A 17,418-nucleotide genomic window follows, 5' to 3' on the forward strand; every position below is an offset into this window, starting at 1 on the left:
AATTGCCTGGAATCCCTTTGAGAAGGCAGCAATGTCGCCACCGTGCCTGTCTCGGAGATCCAATGCGGGATTATGGCTTCAGTGTGGATCCCACCTCATATAATAGAGTTGAAGTAGATTCCGAAGCCTGTTGAGAAATAGGAACCTGATTTTAGCTATGGAAATGGGCGTGTGGTAAATTCCTTTACTAAGATCAGCGGGATGGTTCTTAAGGTGGCAACAGACATGGACGGTGGGCACTGCCTTAGAAGCCAAGGGGTTTGTGAAGTATTTACATTCGCTTCCCACGAAGCAAGTAGTATTGGATTAAGGGTTAGGCCTACGCCTAGTGCAGATTAATTGACAACACTGCGAGGTTGCTGCAGCCTCACTCTAGCTAACCCTCTCGGCGTCTAAAATCGATATCGCCTTGGTCCAGGTGTCCTATCTATTCAACAATAGGATCTCCGGTCTAAATGGCAAGAACTATATGGGGATAAGTACAGGAGATCACCATTGTAAGGCTGAATAGCGGTAGTAGTAGTGGTAAACCACTTCTGATATCTTCAATTTACATGCCCTAGGAGGAGCCGGACCCACCACACAAATATGTCCGCGACAGGTCTGCTTTAGAAACCAAGACGGACTGCTAAGCTTTGGGTTGCGAAGTTTCGCTTCCCACAAAGCAAGCAGCCGTGGATATGGAATGCCGCGACTGCCGAACTTCAGTTAACCCCCTCGGTATCTAATATCGCCTTAGTCCAGGAGTCCCTTCTATTCGACAATAGGTTCTGCGGACTAATTGAAAAGAACTATAGGGGTTTCGCCTTCAGAAATAGAGATAAGTAAAGGGGACATCACCATTGTAAGGCTGGATAGAGGTAGTAGTGGTAAACCATTTCTGATATCCTCAATGTACGTGCCCAACGGAGACCCGGACCCACCACACAAAGATGTCCGAAACAAGGACGGTGAGGTCTGCCTTAGAAGCCGAGGTCGGCTGCTAAGCTGTGGGTTGCGAAGTTGTCACATTCACTTCCTACAAAGTTCAGATTAATTGACATCACTGCAAGGCCGTAGCTGCCGAATTCCAGCTAACACCTTCGTTATTTAATATTGCGTTGGTCCAGGAGCCCTATCTATTCGACAATAGAGTCTCCGGGCTAAAGAACTATTCGGTTTTCCTCTCCAGAAATAGGGATAAGTACAGGAGATATCACCATTGTAAGGCTGGATAGAGGTAGTAGTATACATGTCCTAAGAAGACCCGAACTCACCACACAATGATGTCCGAGACCTGTTTAAAGTAATGGGCAGTACATGCGACATAACCATTATTTCTGCTTGGGAAGCAGCGACACGAATGTCAAAGGGAGAACACAATGGACCAAAGGTCTCCGAGTGAAAAAAAAGCTGAATCCGTGTAGATGCGTATCCTTAAACCAACCACCAACCAGACGAGTGTCAGAGGAAGAACACAATGGACCAAAGGTCTCCGATTGAATCAGTTGTCGAATTCGTGTAGCTGCGCATACTTAAACCAACCACCGTTGGCCTGAGGACCATCTACTTCAAACTTAAAATAAAGTCTATAGCGTATGTCCTGGATCTGTTTAAGGAAATGGGCGGTAAATACGATATCATCCTTGGATATGATGAAACCAGCCATGAATTTTTCTGGGGAAGCAGAGACACGAATGTCACAATGGATCGACAGGTTGCCGAATTCGTGTAGCTACGCAACCTTAAACCAACAACCAACCAGAGGGCGGTCTGCGTTAGCGCGAAGACTACAAACTTCTTCTAATTTGAATTACCGATTCTAACGCAGACATCTTTGCTATAAACTCCGGTGACTATATACGTCTATTATACACGATCTGTCTTTATTCTTCGACACAGAATCAACGATTATCCTTCAATTAGCCAGAAGATTAATGCCATTGCGAGACTATACACATTTTTTCAATTGTCCAAAAAATCCAACAGGCCTTCGTCCTTTAGACTCCGGCTATACATATCCATTCCCAGGCACACAAATAATGAATAAATTACTTTCGCACACCTTTTCTTTTCCGATTCGATTCCAGTCGAATTGTTACAATAACAACAACTGGCTTTGAATTAATGGAAAATTGGTTGGATTTTCTTGCAATTCTCTTTGGATCTCTCCCTCAAACTCTCTCCACATTGGCCATAGGATCCAATTTCAGGATATTATTCCATGATAGCATCCGAAATGGAATTCAGATATTGTTATACAGGTCAAGAATCTGCCACCATGTCTTGAAATGTCTCCTCCTTGTCTGCCTGCTTGCCTGCACAAAAACAAAAAGGTTGATGGGTTTAAGACCTAATTTGCACACTTTCAAGGTTAATTTCCGACACAGCATTCACTCACAAAAGAGCCAGCCTCATATGGAAATTACTAGTTTGTTTTGATATATTTTTGTTGGGCGGAAAACCCCCCATTGTGTATTTGTTGTAATGTATACCATGTTTCCAAAAGAAAAAATATTTTTGGGTGCGTCCTTTATGATTATGGCAAAAAATGAGGAAAGAATGAAAGGACGAAGGATGTTGTTTTTGATGTACAAAGAATAAGACGAAACGAAAAATATTCAACAACGAACAGATGATAATGTGTGTGATGAAAGAGCAGACAGAATGAAAGCAGCCAACAGCATGAGAACTAGGCATCCTTGTTTTTAGAGAAAACAACAATAACTCGACAGCAGCAGCAACAACAACAATGTACGACAGGGCTCACAGAATTATGTGGCACAACAAAGAGCGAGCAAGGGGGGATAATGTCCTTCAGCAGCAAGTAAGCAGAATGTGGGTGTTGTTTAGATGAAAAGTGGAGACGAGACGAGGAAGAGAAAAAAAATTGTCCAACCGATTGGTTATCCCCTAAGGGAACGTATAAATATTCCTTTTTTGTAGAGACTCTCATCATGGGTAAAATTTCAATGTTTTGGTTGTCACAACTCCTGGCAAGAAGGAAAACTGCTATCAAAAAAATAATAAAGGCGAGGAAATTCAGTTAAAAAATATGTGGCCAAATTCGTTGGGAAGTCCTTAGTCTGGAAATAACTTCATTACAAATATCCTCATTGATGCCAAATGCCACCACTACTATTGGCAAAATTCATTCACTCAAACTCTCTGCTCTCTCTGTGAGATTTTTTTATTTTAACAAATAATCCAGGGTTGCCACCATACATGTCAGTCCTTCCGTCCGTCTGTCCATGTATTTTTGTGAACAAAATGCAGGTTGGATTTATTATCAAGGACGAAGGACGAATTGAAATTGCAGAGAAACGGTTCAGATTTAGATATAGCTCTCATATATATCTTCAACCGATTTCGGGTTAATTGTGCACCAAATGGCCAATATCAATCCAAATGATCTGAATTTTGGCACATCCCAACGAATTCAGTCTAGAAGCAAGAACATTGAATTTTAAGAAAATCGGTTCAGATATAGCTATAGCTCCCATATATATGTTTCATTCGATTTAGTCTTTTAAGCACCTCACATGCTTAATATGCACTCCACAAGAATGAAATTTGGTACCAGACAACTTATGGATTTCAAAAATTCCTCGGTGAAATTTTATCGAAATCTGGTCAGATTTGTATAGGGCTCCCATACATATATCTTGGACCGATTTCAAATTTACTGTGAACCAGATTGTTAATATCAGTTCAAATGGAGTGCATTTTGGCAATTTCGAGGGAATTCGGCATAAAAGCAAGTGCTTAAAATGTTGGTGAAAATTGGTTCAGGTATAGCTATAGCTCTCCTATATATGTTTCATCCGATTTAGTGTTAAAGTCCCTCACGTGCGTAACTTGCACCCCACAACAACGATATTTCATACCGGGCATCAGATACTGCTCGAAAATACCTCTACCAAATTTTATTGAGATCGGTTCAGATTTGTATATTATTATACGCTCAGCCATATGGCTACAGAGGATATATATCATTTGATACACCCAAAACGTGCCACATCGAAATAACGTTTTTAGACCATAGGTCTCTTTGAAACAAATCCCTTTCAGGAAGTTTGGAGTCGATCTAGCGATGTACGGCCGTCTTTCTGTCTGGCTGGTGCGCACGATAACTCTCGAAGGAAGTATCCGATTTGCTCCAAACTTGGTAATATTATTTTCAAACTTAGATCGAGTTCGGAGATGGGCAATATAGATCCACTCCCTCTTGTTCCTCCCCCACAAAATGTCAACATTTTCAAAGAAAATAATTTACTGTACAGAAAGAGAAAGGATAATCCGATTTTGCCCCAACTTTGCAAATCCCAATATCTGCATCAGTGCTAGGCCAGGTGCGAACGATTTCGGCCCACTCCATCAAATACCTCCCCTACAAAGGATCAAAGTTTTGAATAACCAAAACGATTATAAAATCTGCAATAAGCATCTGGTTCCCTTCATATTTTACACATCTCAACATTTTCGATAACACAAGGTATGTTATGAAGATGGTGGAGATCGGACTTTTTCTTCTGGTACCTCCCCAACTAAGGGTCAACATTTTAAATATTCATGAAGCTCATAAAACACGAAATTAATATCACAATATTTTAGTTAACCCAAGGTCTGGTGAGAAGATGGAATAAATCGGTCCACTTCTCCTTGTACCTCCTCCACAAAGGGTCAAAATTTTGAGTATCCATGAAACTTATAAAACAGAAATTAAATCCGATTCCATTCAAAATTGGTACATCTCAATATTTCCATTAAGACGAGATTTGTTATGAAGATGGTTGAGATCGGTCCACTCCTTCTGGTACCTCCCCCACAAAGGGTCGAAATTTTGTATGACCAATACGACCATAAAACCCGAAATAAGCATGTGGATCTCTTCAAATTACACACACCACAATATTTTAGTTAACCCAAGGTCTGGTGAGAAGATGGGATAAATCGGTCCACTTCTTCTTGTACCTCCTCCACGAAGGTTCAAAATTTTGAGTATCCATGAAACTTTTAAAACAGAAAATAAGATCCGATTACATTCAAAATTGGTACATCTCAATATTTCCATCAAGACGAGATTTGTTATGAAGATGGTTGAGATCGGTCCACTCCTTCTGGTACCTCCCCCACAAAGGGTCGAAATTTTGTATGACCAATACGACCATAAAACCCGAAATAAGCATGTGGATCTCTTCAAATTACACACACCACAATATTTTAGTTAACCCAAGGTCTGGTGAGAAGATGGGATAAATCGGTCCACTTCTTCTTGTACCTCCTCCACAAAGGGTCAAATATTTGAGTATCCATGAAACTTATAAAACAGAAATTAAGATCCGATTACATTCAAAATTGGTACATCTCAATATTTCCATCAAGACGAGATTTGTTATGAAGATGGTTGAGATCGACCCACTCCTTCTGGTACCTCCCCCACAAAGGGTCGAAATTTTGTATGACCAAAACGATCATAAAACCCGAAATAAGCATGTGGATCTCTTCGAATTACACACATCACAATATTTTAGTTAACCCAAGGTCTGGTGAGAAGATGGGATATATCGGTCCACTCCTTCTGGTACCTGCTCCACAGAGGGTCAAAATTTTGAATATCCATGAAACTCATGAAACGGAAATTATCAACCGATTCCATTCAGACTTGGTATATCTCAGTATTTCCATCAACACATGATATGTTATTAAGATAGTAGAGATCGAAACATTCCTTCTGGTACCTCCTCCACATAGGATTCAAGATTTTTGAAAAACAAAACACGCAAAGAAACAGTATAACCATTCACACATAGAAATATTTTTGCTAACGTAAGATCTGTTGAGAAGATGATATATATCTGCCAAACCCTTCTGGTACCTGGCCCACAAAGGATCACAATTTCAAATACTTGTATTTACAACCTGTTATATTTAAATATTTCTCTTAACCAGAAATCTGATATGAATATGGAATTTATCGGAATTTATGATTTCACATAAAATTGGATATAAATGTTCGATTTCCTTCAAATATTGCACATTGGTATGTGATGAAGTATGAAAATGGAATACTTCGGTCCGCTATATCTGTTACCTCACGCATATTTCCACATTTTCCCAAAAATTGTCCATATCTTATATAAAGTATAGGAAGTAATATATATATAGTTTATATCTAACAGGTTGTAATATTTTTATCAGTCCTAGGTCAGATACGAATTGGTCAATATCGGCCAAGTGCTTCGGAACTTCCCCCATAAAGCGTCAACAGTTTGAATAATCATAACTCAAGGCTGGGACATAAATTGGTCGGCAAAACCGACTCTTACTATTGTACAGCAGTGTTATTTGGTTCATAGTTGGTATGATCTACTTCAGAAAATTCCCAATATAAACTTTTTTTGTTATGGGAGCCTACTACATACCCACGGTGGTGTAGGGTATCATATAGTCGGCCCACCCAACTTTTGACCTTTCCTTACTGGTTTTCAAAATGAAAATGATCGGTACTAATATCATGATTTCATACCGGCGAAGGAAAAAAACATTAGCTATATATTCCTTCAGCATAAACTGGTATTTGAGAAGAGAAGATTTAAAAGACAATGTTATAAATAGTTAAACAATAAATTACACATGAACTACACATGCCACTTATTGCACATGGGCCACACATGGTACGAAAAATTACACACGATATGTGAAATTACACACGAGGCGGCAACACTGCAAATAACCACAAATAACACTGAATTGCAAAACAATCTCTGTATCCCCCATCTCTGCCTTTCTCACTATCTCTCTCTCTCTCTCCCCCACACACCAACAGCCTCTCCAATATACAAATAGCCATAAATAAACAAATCAAATGTGAGGTAATAAAATGTCAATAGCATTTGTAAATTCATTATTAATTTTCAAGTAAAAAATAAAGAGGCATCTTAAATGCCAAGAAAGAGGAAGAGAGGGAGGAAATTTAGATGGAAAGAGCAATACACAGCAGACACAACTGTGTAATGTCAAAAAAATGTCACCGCCTAATGGGCGCGCACAGGTGTAAAATACTTTATGGAGATAAGTAGAATAGAAACAACAACAGCAACAATATGAAGAGAATCTCCCAAAAAACAGCAGCCATAATTTTTCCAAAGAATAAAAAAACATAGCAAAATAACAATATTGTCGCCGCTGTTGTTGTATTTATTATTCCCGGAATCCTTATTGCCAAATTGCTTACCCACCTTTTTTATTTATTATTGGAATTTCTCAATCCTTTCTTACTGGATTTCACAGCAGGCCAATATCTACGATGTTTTGGTTGTTTTTGTCTGGATGTTATGTTCACTCTCTTTCTCACACTCTGGCTCTCTCTCGATTGTGGTTAGGTTTTTGTTTTTGGTGTTTGTTTTATTTTATATTTTAACGTTCACTCGTTACCACTTCCATTTGCTCGATTGGTGTTTCTTTTTTTGGGGGGATGCGTTATGGATGTTTTTTATCTTAAGATTTTTACATCCAACTTCTTTTTGGATACACTTCTTCTCCACTTATTTCTTATGGCTGGTTGGTTTGCTCAACATGAGATAAAAGAAAAACAACAACACACTCTATGCTTGCTCAACACATATCAAACTTTTAGTGGGCTTTTTTTTTTTTGTTATTTTGTTTTATTTTTTCCACTATTTTTCGTCGTTTCGTTGTGGTTTCTTTTCCTTTTCTTGTTTTTTTTTTTCTATTTGGTGTTTCTTAAATATTTTTCTTCACTTACATTTTACATACACAACCACACAGACACTCACTGACTGGCACACGCACGCACACACACTCACATAACAAAAATTCCTGCTTTTTTCGCATTTCTTTCCATTTATTTATTCGTAACTAAAAACATATTTTTCACACATTTCTCATCGTTACGAGCAATAAATTTTTCCCGAAATCCATTCTATGGCCACAACACTTGCATTCCGGCCACAAATTATTGCCAAATTCCGATTTTGTATGGTTTTTTTTTTGAGTATAAATATTCCGTCTTTGATTCCGTCGTCGTTCGCACACAAAAAAATTTCGACTTTTCTTTAATTCTCAGGCCGGGCACAGTTAATATTGACGGCGTTGGCAGGTGTACTTCAACTACGATGACGGCGGCGTCCAATGAGGCATCGCCAATGAGTTTTCCCCTCACTAGGGTTGGCAATGAATGCTTGGCATGGAAATCGTTAGAAAATAAATTTTTAATTGCAAACGGTAATATAAAAAAAACTTTTGGAGTGAAAAAAAATCTCACAAAAGGCGCAAGTTACTACAAAACGGGGTTTTTAAGTAGATATACACAATACACCTATTTATTATAAAATAATCTTCTTGGTGACTGGTTGGCAACACCAAACACATTTTATCAAACAAAACATGGACTATTAGCACGTTTAGATACACATTTCAAGGGAAATCATACACATTATTATTTATTGCCCGTTCCGGATTTACTCAATCAGATATTGAATTCTTTTTCTATGAAAATATGAAAGAAAACATATTTCATTTATAAATGTTTTAACTTGATATTGCTTTATTTTATAAAAGTTTTCATTTCACCTTTTCATACACCGAGAACTGATGTGCCGATTTCAGATGGTATAAGAATATAAGTAACAACAATTGCTGTTTTACAATAAACATAAACAGAACCATGGTACAATAAAAAGGTAAGTTAGAGCTACCAGCTGATTACAATTTTTTTCTAATGGTGAGAATGCATAAAACGCTTTTTTCGACTGGCTTAAGTCAACGGCTGGTTTCTCCGTAGAGGAACAAAGAAGTTTTATGTTGACATAGTTCGATTTTGGTCCTATGCTCCGATTACTGCCAATTTTATGTATGTAGTTACTATTTTGAAAAATAACAGTTTTAGCTATTCACGAGTAGAAGCGAGTTTTGCCATGTAAGTTAAGGATCGAACTATTTAGATTATATTTTTGAAAAAATAAAATCCAGGCAATTCATTCATTTTTCGCGCTATTTGACTGATTTTAAATGAGGAAAATATTGAATGGATGAAAATAGCTTGTTTGCATTCAAATATGACAGGAATCGGGCATAGCTTCAGGGCTGTATTTCTGTAGTTTTACGAAGCTGTTCTACCTCCTTATTGTACCTTTTGGTTAAAGGTATTACGTAGTCGACTCTATCCATGATTCGCCCAAAATGTGTCCCATAAATTGAGAATTTTCGCCGAAGATAGGCCTATTTATTTTCATTATTTCTAAACGTTGATTCGAGAAGCCTGTTTTGTACATGCCGCAGCGGGAAAAACCTCAAGGACAGAATAACAATTATTACAATAAGAAAAACAAGCATGGCACAATTACAGAAGGTAGAAAAAAGCTAACCACCAAATACAATTTTTGGTTCTTTTGGTGCATTTATAAAGTCAAATCATATTCACATTTTGTGTATGTGTGTGTATTGCAAAATAAATGCAAATTTTCGACGAAATGGATTAGATTCAATCTTGTGAAATAGCCCCAAAACTCCATTCTTCTTTCGCGGGTTTTTCCCAATATAAAATTTTTGTTTAAAAAATTAAAAATAAACAAAGCCTACTGTTACATATTTAAAAGTATATTTGACACTACAAGACTCCAGCACAGAGTTGCATTTTTCCAGTTTCTTTGATGTTGAGCAACCTTTCTTACATGGTAGAAGAATATAGGTAGACGCATCGACACAGCTGCTGGGACAATGAACTGTCAAACCAATTTTGGAATTGAAAATGTTGAATGAAAAATTATTTAAATTTGCAAAAATTGTTGAAAAACACGAATTATAATAACCTCCGAAAGACGTCGTATAAGAAAACATATTAAAATCTACTTATATTTTAAAGGACATTTAAATTTTTTTGACATATCAATGCTCCCAAGCGTTGATGCATCTACCTGTATTCTTCTGCCATGCTTTCTTATCGAGCCATGTGTAAAACCTTTATCGTCATATAGCAGCTTAAAGTTGGCAATTACATTGATTTCAAACGTAAAATGTATGACATATATTAATGAAATCATGGCAAAAGAATACAGGTAGATGCATCAACGCTTGGGAGCATTGATATGTCAAAAGAATTTAAATGTTTTTTTTTTTTTAAATGTAATTAGATTTTTATATGTTTTCTTATACTACGTCATTCGGAGGTTATTATAATAATTCGTGTTTTTCAACAATTTTTACAAATTTAAATAATTTTTCATTCAACATTTTCAATTCCAAAATTGGTTTGATATTTCATTGTACCAGCAGCCGTGTCGACGCGTCTTCCTATATTCTTTTACCATGAATGAAATGCGTGATCAATAAGATATGTGTGGCTTAGATAAGTGCAAAAAATTGACATAAAATCATATGTTCCACAACATCAGCATTAGATTTAGACAATTTTCTCATCCAATATTTAGTTCGTGTAGCTTTTGTCAAAAAACCTCCATTTAATTATCTTAAAAAACGGTCAGCGCCACCTTGTGATGACTAGCACACATAATGTAGGTTGTCGCTTGTACCATCTGTTGGCATTATTTATAACTAAATACATGTTTTTTCAATCACAATGGCAGTTTCTTGTTGTGACGCTCACATTGGGCACACATTTGACGAAAAGTGGCAAACATTTTTTATACCCTCAGCAATATTGCTAGAGAAGGTATATAATATTTGATAAGACCACAACGTGTCTCATCCAAACTTGGTACATCGTAAATGGACAATATCGGTCTACTTAATCAAGTACCTCCCCTACAAAGGGTCAAAATTTTGAAAAATTACAATCTTATAAAATGTGATGAATGAGTCCGATTGTCTTCAAATTTCACACATCCCAATAATTTTATTAACCCAATGTCTAGTGTTAATATGAAATACATCGGTATACTCCTTCTGGTACCTCCCCCACAAAAGGTCGAAATTTTGAATATCGATTAGGCTCATAAAACGCGAAATTAACATCCGATTCCAATTAGACTTGGCACACCTTTCATCAAAACAGGATCTGTTACAAAAACGGGAAAGATCGGACCATTCCTTCTGGTACCTGCCCTACAAACGGTCAAAATTTTGAATATATATTGAGGTCATAAAACGTGAAAAAGGTATCAGGTTCTCCTTAAATATCACACATCTCATTATTTCTACTAAAACAAGATATGTTGTGAAGATGGGATATATCAGCCCACTCCTTCTGATAACTTCCCTTACAAAGGGTCAAAACTTTGAATATTCATGAAGGTCCTAAAACGCGAAAATTATATCCGATTTCATTCAGACTTGGTACATGTCAATATTTTCATCAACACAAAATCTGTCATTAAGATGATAGAGTTCGGACCATTTCTTCTGGTACCTCTCCCTCATAGGGTTCAAGATGTTTAAAAACAAAACGCTCAAAGAAAGCGAAATAAGCATCCAACTCTCTTCAAATTTCACACATAAAATATATTTGCTAACGAAAGATCTGCTGTGAAGATAATATGTGTCTGCCAAGACCTTCTGGTACCTCCCCACAAAGGGTCACAATTCTTGAATATTTCGGGTGTTAACAAATTTGTCCAAAATATTCTTCGTATTTTTATCTGCAATATTGCCGAAGACACTATATAGGGTGAGATGAAAAAAACTGCAACCAACTTCAGACTGTTGTAATTCCTAGGCCACTCGTCCGGCAGGTATTAAAATAATTCCAGTGACAGTTCATTGCATTGTTTACAAGCGCCGGCCATGGTGATACCACAGCCGACGGTCGCTCTCCATCAGGATATATGCCAGATATTATCGCGAAAATATTCTGGAGCATGTATTAAAGCCTTGGGCAGGCATACATTTTGGCCGCAGGCCGTTGGACATTCCAATAGGACTCAGCACCATTGCACTCAGCACGCGCCACCAAAGAATGGTTACAAAATGAGGTTTCTCGCTTCATTTCCAGCACAGAATGGCCTCCAAAATCTCAGGATACCAATCCACTGGACTATTATGTCTGGAGTATTCTGGAAACAAGGTTGGCAGAAAAAAATACCAAAGTGTCAATCAACTCAAGCAACCGCTTTGCCAAAATACCGCAGAGCAACATTAGGGCAGTGTGTGACGGTTTCATTGGCCGTTTGAAGGCCATAATTCGTGTCAAAGGTGACCAATTCGAACAAATCTAAACTTATTCTAAAATTTGATGCTATTTCCGACATGTTTTGCTTCATTCAATAAAATTTATTTAAAAAAATTAAAAGTTATGGCGTTTGACTTTGTTGCAGTTATTTTTATCTAATCCTGTATACCTGAAACGCACAAATATCGAGCGATCTTAATCCGAAATTTTCTGAAAACGTCTATTTAGGTTACTTTGTGATGTATACACGTGTGTGTTTTCAGTTCTAATTTCATAATCTGATTTTCCTTATTATTATTGAAAAAATTTCAACTTGTCGCACAGTGTAATTAAACCATAAAATAATCATAATTACTCTGTTCCAATACCTGCAAGAATCTACTACTTTTGTTATTTTCTTCGGTATCATGAAGGGAAAATCGCTTGTCGTAGTAAAAACATTTACATTCTTGCAGTTATGAAATACACTACAAATTATGTATTACCCCCCATCAGTATTTGCTTTTAAACTCAACTTTCCATCCCTGCACTGTGATGTTGAGATAACGTTACGTTACTTACCAATTGAAAACTCTCATATATGGTTGGCAACACCGGATCAACCAATTGTTGATTTGTCTTCGCCTTTATTCGTAAATAAAACGTTTTGTGCAAAGTTGGCAATTCACTCTCTAGGGCTCTAAAGATCGAAAATTTCTCTTAAAGAAATACAGTATTTTTTCATGTTCTTGCACGTGCATTCCGCTGGCATTTGTTGTTTTTAAGTTTACACGCTATAAAAATGCGCAATTTAAAGTTAAAATATTGCCTTTCCCACAAAGTGGGCATAGAGAATCCAAGAATCCTCTTGGTCAATCCCAATTCACAGAAGCTTGTCAATGAGAGGCGTTATGCGGTGACCGAGAGTCAATTGTTTGCATTCGATGTCGTCGCCCAGTCGAAAAGTGTTATGGCCGAAGTGCCTGATATTGTGGCAGCCGAATATTTGGCTCTCGACAATCAAATATGTTTAGCCACCAGGGGTGGTGAAGTATTGCTCGTCAATCCCGATACATTGGAGATGAATGAAGGTACCTTCTGTGATGTTGGTATCGAGTGCATGGCATGGAGTCCCGATCAAGAGGTTGTGGTTTTTGTAACCAAGGAACATAATGTTGTGGTCATGACCTGTACCTATGATCCGCTGACGGAACATTCGTTGTACGACGAGCAGACAGAGGCTGAAGGGGGATTTGTGAATGTGGGTTGGGGCAAGAAGGAGACACAGTTTCATGGTTCCGAGGGCAAAGAGGCAGCCAAGGCTAAGCAGGAGGTGGATGTGCCGGTGAATTTGGAGGAAATTAATAAGGTAAGCGGTCCAATGGAGATAAATGTTCAATATTAAATGTTTGATTTCTTTCAGGACATCATCATTAGCTGGCGTGCAGATGGTGCCTATTTTGTAGTTTCCTATGTCAGCCCGTCGAAGGGACGCACTTTCAAAGTATTCGACAAGGAGGGAAAACTTCAATTTGTGGCCGAAAAGCAGGCCAATTTATATGGCCCCACGGCCTGGAGGCCATCGGGCAATTGGATTGCCGTACCACAAAAGTTGCCCAACAAAAGCACCATTGCTCTGTTCGAAAAGAATGGTTTACGCCATAGAGAAATTGTTCTACCATTCGATTTGGAAGCTACACCTATTGAAGATTTAAAATGGAGCTCAGATTCCGAGATACTTAGCATAAGAACAAAAACCAAAATCTATTTATACACCATTGGCAATTATCATTGGTATTTGAAGCAGGTACTGGATTTCCAAGACCAAGAAGACGCGGTAACACATTACACCTGGGACAGTCGTATTGGAGAGGAGAAAACTCTGCACATACTTTTCCAAAGTGGCAAATATTTAATTTACAAATGGTACTGGGCAATTGATCGTCTGAATCGTACCGGCCTGGTGGCCGTTGTGGATGGTAATCAATTACTTTTGAGTGATTTCTCAAAGGCTGTTATACCACCACCCATGTGCACCAAGACATTGCAACTGGAGGGTGCCGAGTCAGGAGATTCCTACATTACCACAGTCACCCTAATGCAAGATGCCGAAGATGAGGTTCATTTGTGTATTCTGGATTCGCGCAATACCATACACTATTACAAATCTCATTTGTCGTATGTAAGCACATTCACACTTCAGTCACGATGGTCGGAGGAGCCAGCATCATCAGATATTCCACAAATGTTGCCGCTTCAATATGGCAATTTACAATGGTTGGGATGTTTTGAGGGCGATAGCTATTTGGTGGTCAGCTTTAGCCACCATGACACAAGTCAAATACATTTCCTGGCTGTGGGTGCTCCACAGGGCCAAAAGAAAGTTGTGCAAGTGGCGGGCATTATATCCTGCCTCATGCCCTCTTGCCAAGAAGAGGACTGTTCGCTGTTCTATCAACTCCTAGATGATAATCGCATCGTTCAATTGGACAATGTTCTTTACCCGGGAGGAGAAACATCCTTCAAACGGCATTTGGAATTACCCCAAAATATCGATCAAATGGAAATCTTCACACAGCGAAGTGATTCTGCCAAGACCCACACCATATGCCTTAGCAACAATCAATGTTTGTATGTGGATGATGAGAGAATTGCCACAGATGTCACATCGTTTTGTATGGCCGGAAATTATTTGACCTTTACCAAATTGACATCCTTGCATTTTTTGCGGCTGGCCGATATGCGTTTAGTGGATGAACGTCGTCTGGAGAGGGGTGCCAAGTTGGTGACAACTGTGGCGAATAGTGCCCGCACTGTTTTGCAAATGCCTCGTGGCAACATGGAGGCAATATGTCCCAGGGTTTTGTCTCTAGAATTGGTGGGGGCCCTGTTGGACTCTCAGCGCTATTGTCTGGCCTTTGATGTGTTGCGTAAACAAAGAATTAATCTGAACATAATTTGCGATCACAATCTCTGCACTTTTATGGATAAAATTGATGTCTTCCTCGAGGAGATACAGAATCCAAATTGGTTGAATTTATTCCTCAGTGATTTACAGAATGAGGTGAGTATTTACCCTTCCTACCACCACCCCCCCAACAAAATTAGTTTCATGACTCCCTTTTCCATTTCAGGACTTTACCAAGACCATGTATTCCAGTAACTACAAACAGGACTCCCAATGTTATCCGGAGGCATTTAAAATCGAAAACAAAGTGGAGCTCATCTGCAAGGCATTGTGTGTACGCATGGAGCAGTCAAGTGAGAAACGTTTCCGTTTACCCATCATAACTGCCTATGTCAAGTTGAGGCAAATCGAAAAGGCCCTTGAATTGATATGGGAGGAAAAGAAGCGGGAAAGTAGCGTCAACAATGATTCACCGGCTGTGGGTGCGGAGGAAGCCCTTAAATATCTTCTCTATTTGGTCGATGTAAATGAACTCTACAATGTTGCCCTGGGCACCTATGATTTCGGTTTGGTACTCTTTGTGGCCCAGAAATCCCAAAAGGATCCCAAAGAGTTTTTGGCATTCCTGAATGAATTGAAGGGTTACGAGCCAAATTATCGTAAATTTAAAATTGACGAACATTTGAGGCGTTTCGAAAAGGCCCTACTGCACATTGCCAATTGTGGCCGTGAGAAATTCCACGAAGCTTTGGAATTTATAAAACGTCATGAATACTATTCGCGTTCGTTGCAGGCCTATCAAAATGATGCGGAATGTTATGGGGAAATCTGTTTGGCATTTGCCGACCACTTGAGAGCCAATGGAAAATTGGAAGAAGCCAGTTTACTCTATGAGAGGGGTGGTAATTTGCAGCAGGCTCTGCTCAGTGCCAAGCACATTTTGGATTGGCAAAGGGCTCTAAAATTGGCCAAGCTAAGTGGACAGGATGTGGGCCAAGTGGCATTGTAAGTCAACCCCTCGAAGGAAAAGAAAAATTTGCTAATAAATCTTTTGTCTTTTATTTTCAGATCACTGGTAGCCCCCCTACAGGAACAAGGTCGTTACGACGAGGCCTATCACCTGTCCAAGACCTATGGCCAAAACCCCAAAGATTCATTGCAATGCCTAATCAAAGGCAAATTATTTTTGAAAGCCATATCTGAGGCCCAAATGCAACAAGGCTCCGATGACAATAAAACCCAAGATGAGGGAGATGATCTCATCACCTTGGTTAGCAACGAATTATTGGCCTATCAAAGTGTTTTACTTAATTCCATAACCGGAGATGAAGAATTGTTTAAACAACACAAAGATCGTCTAATACAAGTGCGTGCCAATCGCCTTAAACTGGCACAATTCGGCGGGGGTGATGATGACCAAGTGGATATTGATGAATGTGATCTATTGTCGGATACCACAAGTATGCGGTCATCACGTTACACGGCCAGTTCCAGAGGCACAGGGTAAAATATTTCATACATTCTTTATTTGGATTGGAAAATAAATATATTTTCATTCATTCTGTTTTAGAAAAACCTTCCGTTCGAGCAAAAATCGCCGCAAGCATGAACGTAAAATCCTCAGCCTTAAACCAGGCAATCCATTCGAAGATATTGCCCTAATCGATGCCCTCTACAATCAGATAACCCGTTGCTTTGGCCAACAACAACATGTCCGTGATACATGTAAAGCAATGCTACAATTGCAACAGGACTCGGCTGCGCGACAGTTGCAAGCGAGTTACAAACATCTCTTAAGTACAATGCAAAATGCCCTGGACGATATCTGGATTGAGGAAATGTTACAGAGCTGCGGACAACAATTTTTGCAGGGACCCAATGTCGATTATACCCAGCTGAAGAATGAACAACGTTATGCTATGCTGAGTAAGTATGCTGCCGACAAGTGTTACACTTTTTATGACCGATAGAAACGTTGCTGCGTCCTTCTTGACCAAGAGGGTCTACCCATTGTGTCTTCTGTCTGGGCAGTAGAGAGTGTGGAGATAATGAGTATCCAGGATCGCAAATCGCGCCTGTCTAGATGCCAATGTTGATGGAATGAAAGTGAGAATGATAAAGTAAAATTCTGATTTATCCCTGATGTTACTTTTGCGTTTAAGAGTACACTCCAATCTGAAATCGACTCCCTACTCAACTTAAAACCTTTAAGTCTCTTTGTAGAGGAACAAGCTGCTAGATGTGCCCTGCGGCTCAATAAATTAGGTCAGTGGGGGAGTAAATCCTTTGTTTACTCTGTCATTCTTAAATGTGGAGACCATAGGTGGTCGGGTTATAACCAGCGATTACATATCACCTAGGCAAAGTTTCGGATCACTGGACATCCATATACCAAATAGGGGAC

At 38.8% G+C, this 17,418-nt stretch overlaps 1 protein-coding gene across 1 annotated transcript; it reads left to right on the plus strand.

Moving 5' to 3' along the window:
* Positions 1-12,544: 12,544 nt before the first annotated feature.
* On the plus strand, positions 12,545-17,140 carry LOC131806449 (elongator complex protein 1-like). The gene is made up of 5 exons (XM_059130541.1): positions 12,545-13,475; positions 13,530-15,170; positions 15,241-16,019; positions 16,083-16,517; positions 16,585-17,140. Exons 1-5 carry the CDS (start codon positions 12,909-12,911, stop codon positions 16,982-16,984), a joined length of 3,822 nt encoding a protein of 1,273 aa, XP_058986524.1. The 5' UTR covers positions 12,545-12,908; the 3' UTR covers positions 16,985-17,140.
* The last annotated feature ends 278 nt before the right edge of the window (positions 17,141-17,418 follow it).

Source organism: Musca domestica, unplaced genomic scaffold, assembly GCF_030504385.1.
Source record: "Musca domestica strain aabys unplaced genomic scaffold, Musca_domestica.polishedcontigs.V.1.1 76, whole genome shotgun sequence".
NCBI lineage: Eukaryota > Metazoa > Arthropoda > Insecta > Diptera > Muscidae > Musca > Musca domestica.